Consider the following 8043-nt stretch of genomic DNA (forward strand, 5'->3'; position numbering starts at 1 on the left):
TTTCTAGGGAATGAATATCACTAAATCATATAGGCATAGGGCCTACCTATTTTCGTTCTCTCGAAATATTATTTCATTGGAATTCGAATTACTAATTCGCGAGAGAACGAAATAATTTCCCTCGAAATTATTTCGTTCTCTCGATCATTCCTTGTCTCGAAGTAGTAATTCGTTTTTTATATTGTTCAGTTCTTGAAATCTTATTTTGTTCTCCCTAAATATATTTGTTCCCTCAAAATATTTTTCAGTTCTCAAAATATTATTTTGTAATATTCATTATACTTTTACTAATTTAATAATATTAACTGATAACAAAAGTGCTTTAAACAAGTAAGTTCGTCATTGTTAAAGTGAGTTCTTTTTCATTATATTTTTTTTCACAGATGCCTGATTTTTTGTTTTATTTAATAAAACATTGAATTGGTTAGTCACAATATTTTTTTTGTTTCTAGAGATTTTACATTATTTGTTTATTTATCTAAAATACATTTGAAAAATATTGTTGATGCATATTACCAAAAAATATTTATTTTTTTATATTTTATATGGCAAAATAAACACCTTAATTGCGCATCATAATTATTCGTTCACTCAAGGGTATTTCGGTTTTTTGTTTTTTTCGAATAATCTCTAAAAAAAACACGTCCACCTCTCCTAAGGGACCACTTCTCATAATTCCGTAACGACCACCTTTCGCAAATTACCACCTCTATTGAGGTGGTCACTTACGGGAGGTGTAGTCGGTAAAAGAAGTGGTCGTCTACGAGCGGTGGTAGTTTATGAATAAAGCAGTCCGTTATGAGAGTGGTTACCCCTTCAGGAGGTTGTCCATTGTGAGAAGCGGTCCTTTAACAGAGGTAGTCCCTTTTAAATATTAAAGGTGGTCGCTAACAAGGGTGGTTGCTTACGATCAGAGTGCTAAGTTTTGAAAGCCGATCACTTACGAGAGGTGGATAGACTGACGGCAAGTAGAGAAATACATTTGCACATTTTAGACATTTAGGTTTGTAAAATATATAACATTTTATTAGCTGGCGATATTAACTACATTAGCTGTGAGGCAATTTTTGTTACTACATTACCTGTTGAGTTGTACATTAGTTGTCACACAGCCGCAATTACGGCTCTTTCGGACATGTAATATCTGGTAACCACCGGTAAACAACGATAAATAGCCACAACTGTACACATATAAATGTAAAAAGTAAATTTAATAATAAACTTTGACCAACAATTCTTCCTTCTATAATCCAAACCCCCCCTAAAAAAACCCAAAAAAAAAAACCCCTAAGCAATTCTCAAACAATGATACGGTATCCCTATTCCCCCACAACTTATACACTTCCCCAAATTCCCAATCCTCCCAGACAAAATATCGACAATCTTCTTATTGTCAAATATAAATCCCAGAAACCCCCCTTCCAAATACAATAATATCACAAGATGAATAATACAATAATAAATGTCCACAATATCGTTCCTTCTTGCCTTTTCTCCTACGCTGACCCAAAACAAATTCGAAAGATAAAAGTTAAAACGATTCCGCAACTAAACAACTCCTCTGCTCCCGTTCTGCTTGTATTCCCAATTATACTTCTTCTCAACCTGCAACTATCTTCTGACATATAAATAAATAAAATATAAAGTTAAAAATGTTTCTTGAGGTCCTTCTGCACTGCAATCCGCTCCCCGATCAATTATTTCTTTCTCCTTTTCCACGTAACATAATATCAGTATCAATAAAGTCAGTCTTCGATACTTTCAACAAAAGCTTTCTTTAAAAGCAATTAATTCTGCTATTTCCAACAGTTATTATTCGATTTATTAACTTCATGTATCTCACTTTATTTCATTTCTGCTCCAGCTCTAGATCACCATAATTATTTCCAACTCACAATTTATTAACTTCATGTATATCACCTTATTTCGTTTCTGCTTCAGCTCTATATCACCATAATTATTTCCAACTCACAATTTACTAACTTCATGTAGATCACCTTATTTCCTTTCCGCTTCAGCTCTATATCACCATACTTCTTTCCAACCCACCATTTATTAACTTCATATATACCACTTTACTTCCTTTCTGCTTCAACATAACATAACCCTCCTTCTCTGTCTCCTCTCAATTTTCATCTCCTTCTCAAACTTCCCTCAATTGCACACATACCACCACCTTATCCTTCTCAACCAATCAGCAACTCACACACCAACTCAACTCTTACACCTCTCCTCCAATCAGCAACCTCCACACACTCCTTCTCTGCACACACACACTCTGCTCCACTGGCTTCAAACAATAGTTTCCTAAAACAAAAGAAAGGTTCAAATAATGAAAACAAAAGGAAAAGTAAGCATGACTTGCAAAATAAATACAAAACTTATGTCACTTGTGACATTTACTCCCCTCTAAAAGAAATATGTACCAACATTTTCTCTAAATATATTTACACTCGACTTAGATAATCAGCTCCTACATTTTCACTGCCTTTAATCGCCTCTATTCGGAACTTGTACGGTTGTAGAGCCAGGGCCCATCTCATAATTCGCCCATTGGACAATTTCGCTCGCTGCATAAACACAAGCGGCTGGTGATCAGTCTCCAATGTGAAGTTTCGTCCATATAAATAAGATTCAAACTTTCGTACACTCCAGACAATGGCTAAACATTCTTTTTCCATCACTGAATATGCTTTTTCTCGAGGAAGCAGTTTCTTGCTAGCGTACGCCACGGGAAACTTCACGTCACCATACTGCTGCATTAGAACCGCTCCCACTCCACATTCGGACGCATCTGTTCTCAAAATAAAATCTTTGTTTAAATTGGGAAGGCATAAAATTGGAGTACTATTTAATTTTTCCTTAAGTTTAACAAACGCACTTTCCTGGGCCTTCTCCCAACCTATTCGGTTAGGTTCCCGATTCTTCGTTTTGTCGGTTAATGGACAAGCAATTACAGAGTAATTAGGAATGAACTTCCTATAGTAGTTGGTCATCCCAAGGAATGACCGGAGTTGTTTCTTCGTTTCTGGCTGTTTGGCTGACAGGATGCTTTGCACCTTCTCCACCCTAGGTTGAACCTGTCCTTTCCCTACCACATGGCCAAGAAACTCGATTGTTTCATAACCAATGAAACATTTGCTCGGTCGAGCAGTTAGGTTGGCCCTGCGGAGACGTCCAAACAATTCAGACAAACATTTCATATGTTGATCCCAAGAAGCTGTGTGAATTAGAATGTCATCAATATAGTTAAGTGTATTATCCATTCCTTTGAGTAATTTTCTCATGATACGACTGAAAGTAGCTGGTGCATTGACTAAGCCGAACGGCATGACATTAAATTGAAACAAACCATCTGGTGTTAGAAAGGATGTTAAAGGTTTTGACGCTTCATCCATGGGAACTTGCCAATACCCTTTACTTAAATCTATCTTAGTAAAATAATGATCGTGGGCCAACCTTGTGAACAGTTCCTCTTGGTCCGGGATCGGTTCGGCGTCAAAAACTGTAACCTGATTAAGTTTCCGAAAGTCCACGCAGAATCGATTTGACCCATCCGGTTTCTTTACCAATACTATTGGTGATGCAAACGGTGCCCCTGAAGGCTCCACTACACCCAGATTTAACATCATATTTACCTCATCCTTAATGGTACCTCGCAACGCATGTGGAAGTGGATAGGGCTTGGAACGGATTATATCCTCAGTTTCCAACTTGATTTCATGCTGCCCAAGTGTAGTCTTACCCGGTAAATCCGTCAATACATCTTTGTAGTTTCCGATGAGTCGGTGCACCTCATGCTTTAGGGTATCATCCAAGCTTTCGTTGATGTGAATGTCGGCTGTTGTTTCTTTTGCTAGTAAAGGGTGGAGCTGCAAAAGATTCTCATTAGATAGATGATCATTTTGGTTACTTGTAAATGTTTCATTAGGTTCGCATTCAATAACAGCGGTGCTAGCTAATTCAAGGATACCAGAAGGCTCGGATACCTCCAGAGCAGCACTAATGTCTGCGGTTCGCTCATAATACCTTTTCAAGAGATTGGCGTGAAATATTTTGAATTTCCCATTAATGTCAATTTGGTAGTCTAGATACCCAAATTTCTTTACAACCTTAAAAGGACCTTTCCATTGAAGCAACAGTTTGTTTTTGTCTGTGGGTAGTAAAAGTAGTACCTTATCCCCAACCTCAAATTCCCGGGACTTACTCTTTTTGTCATAATATTGTTTATACCTGACCTTTGATTTTTGTAGATTCTTCTGAGCCATCAGACAGGTTTCATGTAATCGTTCCCGTAAATCCATAACGTACTGGTAGGTGGTTTTTGTTTCTGGTGTTTCAATTTCTTCGGTCCACAATTCCCTTAGGATGGACATGGGTCCTCGGACGGTACGGCCATATAAGAGTTCAAAAGGAGAAAAACCTAAACTTTCTTGTGAAGATTCCCTAACAGCAAACAGTAGTGGGTCAATGTATCGATCCCAATCAGTAGGCCTTTCGGCACACATACGTTTCAGCATTTGTTTGAGTGTTCCATTGAACCGTTCGACCAAACCATTACAAGCTGGGTGATATGGAGATGTCATTACCTGACGTATAGACAACAACTTACTAACTTGCTTCATGACTTCCGATGTAAATTGTGATCCCCTATCGGTAAGCATTTCTTTCGGGATACCAAGTCTAGAGAAAACACCAACCAAGGCCTCAGCAACCCGTTCAGCTTCAATACTTGGTAGAGGCACTGCCTCGGGATAACGAGTAGCAAAATCTATTATTGTGAGTATATAACGATTACGACCTTTAGACATGGGGAAAATGGGACCAACTATATCAACGGCAATCCGTTCAAACGGCACCTCGATCAAAGGCATGCTTCCTAGAGGCACTTTCGTAACTCTACCTTTTTGTACAGTTCTCTGACAAATGTCACAGGATCGACAATATCGAGTAATATCCGCAGTGACCCCAGGCCACCAAAAAGTTGTCAACACTTTATCCGTCGTCTTTTTGACCCCTTGGTGTCCTCCTAATAAGGTTTCATGGGCTTGGCGCATTACCTGGCGTCGATAGTCAGCTGGCACTACCAGTTGGGTAAACTTATCCCCGTGTTCAATATTAGGAGAGGAAAATTGCCTATATAATAGGTCTTTATGATAAATAAACCTAGACGTGGCTTGTTTGTTACTCACAGTTGTAGTTTGCTTCTCTGCAAGATCCTTGAATTTTGCAAGGCTGACATCTTGTTGCTGAGCGGTCTTCATAGTTACCGCTGTGATGATTTGCTGGTGTATTTCTGTAGTTTTAAGTGTTCTGAATGGTTTATCCATGTTGTTAGCTTGAGACCGGGTGACAACAGAACATCCTCGAAGATTCCGCTCTGCCCATGTGGGATCTGGATTTCCTGGTGCTCGTACTCCTGCAATATTACCTAATATCAAGTCATAAATAGGGTTATTCATACATAGTGCATACGTATTTCCTGAAAAAAATGGTGTATTAACCTGTATTAATGCAACCGGTAGGTTGCGAACCGTGCCGTCAATCAGCACACAGGTTTTCTCCTTACCAGTAAGTTGTTCGGCTGATACCAGATCTTTCTTTACAACCACCCCACTACAGCCACTGTCACGAAGAACAGAGACGCAGCGTGACCCGACACAGCCTGTATAAACGGGCATTTTACTAATTGAATTATTTAGAGCCGCTGTCATAATTGGAAGACAGTGCCCACATTGGAGAGTGACCCTATCACCATCATTATTGATACAACATTGATTTAAAGATTCTGACATTTTTGTAACCATACTGGCACCCACATCGGGAATTTCTTCTTTGGCTTTACATTCGTGTTGTTTTGTACATTTTTGGCAATCAGACTCTTGTTGTGGTGAAGTAGACAACCCAGCGCAACTGTTGGCGTCCTGTCTACAATTTCTGGCAATATGCCCTGTTTTTAAGCATCGGTAACATTTTGGAGGAGAGTTTGGTTTATACATAGTTGAAACTCTGCAATTTCTAGCTAAGTGACCTACACGATGGCATATAAAACAAGTTGGACTACGGAAACTAGAAGGGCTTTGTGCTGAGGATGTACTGGGAACATTATTAGAGGAAAGTTGAGGGGAATTCGGCTCCTTTTGTTTAAACTCTATTGGTTTACCAAATAACCCCCCACGGGCTTCCAAATATTGTTCAGCAATTTCAGCCATCGCTTGTATCGTTTTCGGTTGACGTTCCCTTAGGAACAGGGCAAGGTCCTTCCCACACCCATCAGTAAATTGCTCTCGCAGCAATAAATCTTTTAACCCTTGAAAGGTTTTCTCCCCCTCTGCTAGGTCAATCCACCTATCCAGATAATTGCTTAACCTTGCAGCGAACTGCAGTCCGCTTTCCCCGTGTTCGGGCTTGGCTGTTCGTAACTTATGTCGAAATCCATCGGCGGTCAACTGAAACCGTTTTAGAAGAGCCAATTTCAACAGTTTGTAATCATTAGCTTCAGCTGAAGACAACCTGGAATAAACTTCGAGAGCTTTCCCAGTTAGTAGGGCACTTAAGTTAACCGGCCACTCACTTTCTTTCCACTCCTGACTAGTCGCATACCGTTCAAACCTTTTCAGATAGGCATCTAGGTCATCTGTTCGGTCATGGAAAGGGGGTAATTTAGGTTTACTGGCCTTAACCCGTGACTCAGGATTGGGTAATACTCTACCACCTGGCCGTGCCCGATTCTTTTCTTGCTCTAATTGGATTTCTAACCTTCGCATTTCTATGAGATAGGCCTGATTTTCAGCTTCTTTCACTCTTTCATTTACTCTCTCTTTTTCTTCACTCGCTCTTTTTCTCTCTGCTTCGTCCCTCTCTAGCACCTCTCTTCTCTCTCTCTCTTCCTTCTCTAGTACCTCTCTTCTCTCTCTCTCTTCCTTGTCTCTGTTTCGCTCTTTTTCCTCTCTCTCCCTGTTTCTTTCTTCTCTCTCCCGGTTTCTTTCTTCTCTCTCTAGTGCTCTCTCTTCTCTTTCTCTGGCAGCTTCCTCTCTCTTTTCCACAAACTCTCTTAATTCCACTCCATCTAACCCCAACGCTTTTCCTGCGTCAACAATTTTAGTGAGATCCATTTCTTAAGGAAAAAAAAAAAAAATATATATATATATGTATAAGTATCCAATATAAGTATACAGTATGTCAATAATATGACAAATAGACAATCCAATCAATTACGTACAATTGTTTCATCTACCGATGTTCACGCTAGGTTACAAAGTCTCCCGGACGAGCCCCCATAAATGTCACACAGCCGCAATTACGGCTCTTTCGGACATGTAATATCTGGTAACCACCGGTAAACAACGATAAATAGCCACAACTGTACACATATAAATGTAAAAAGTAAATTTAATAATAAACTTTGACCAACAATTCTTCCTTCTATAATCCAAACCCCCCCTAAAAAAACCCAAAAAAAAAAACCCCTAAGCAATTCTCAAACAATGATACGGTATCCCTATTCCCCCACAACTTATACACTTCCCCAAATTCCCAATCCTCCCAGACAAAATATCGACAATCTTCTTATTGTCAAATATAAATCCCAGAAACCCCCCTTCCAAATACAATAATATCACAAGATGAATAATACAATAATAAATGTCCACAATATCGTTCCTTCTTGCCTTTTCTCCTACGCTGACCCAAAACAAATTCGAAAGATAAAAGTTAAAACGATTCCGCAACTAAACAACTCCTCTGCTCCCGTTCTGCTTGTATTCCCAATTATACTTCTTCTCAACCTGCAACTATCTTCTGACATATAAATAAATAAAATATAAAGTTAAAAATGTTTCTTGAGGTCCTTCTGCACTGCAATCCGCTCCCCGATCAATTATTTCTTTCTCCTTTTCCACGTAACATAATATCAGTATCAATAAAGTCAGTCTTCGATACTTTCAACAAAAGCTTTCTTTAAAAGCAATTAATTCTGCTATTTCCAACAGTTATTATTCGATTTATTAACTTCATGTATCTCACTTTATTTCATTTCTGCTC

The 8043-nt window shown here is 39.0% G+C and overlaps 1 protein-coding gene across 1 annotated transcript; it reads right to left on the reverse strand.

The window, feature by feature from the left end:
* Positions 1-2186: 2186 nt before the first annotated feature.
* On the reverse strand, positions 2187-7232 carry LOC140047534 (uncharacterized). The gene is made up of 2 exons (XM_072092577.1): positions 2452-7232; positions 2187-2307 (listed from the first exon to the last, which is right to left on the reverse strand). Exons 1-2 carry the CDS (start codon positions 7113-7115, stop codon positions 2187-2189), a joined length of 4785 nt encoding a protein of 1594 aa, XP_071948678.1. The 5' UTR covers positions 7116-7232.
* Positions 7233-8043: the final 811 nt, after the last annotated feature.

This window comes from Antedon mediterranea, chromosome 4 (genome assembly GCF_964355755.1).
Source record: "Antedon mediterranea chromosome 4, ecAntMedi1.1, whole genome shotgun sequence".
In the NCBI taxonomy this organism is placed as follows: domain Eukaryota; kingdom Metazoa; phylum Echinodermata; class Crinoidea; order Comatulida; family Antedonidae; genus Antedon; species Antedon mediterranea.

What these genes read in the sequence shown, in the direction of transcription:
- LOC140047534 (XM_072092577.1), bottom strand. Translation starts at nt 7,115, where the DNA reads ATGGATCTCACTAAAATTGTTGACGCAGGAAAAGCGTTGGGGTTAGAT. An exon ending in GCTGATTATCTAAGTCGAGT is followed by an intron (nt 2,308 to 2,451) that starts GTAAATATATTT and finishes CTTTTGTTTTAG; the next exon opens with GAAACTATTGTTTGAAGCCA.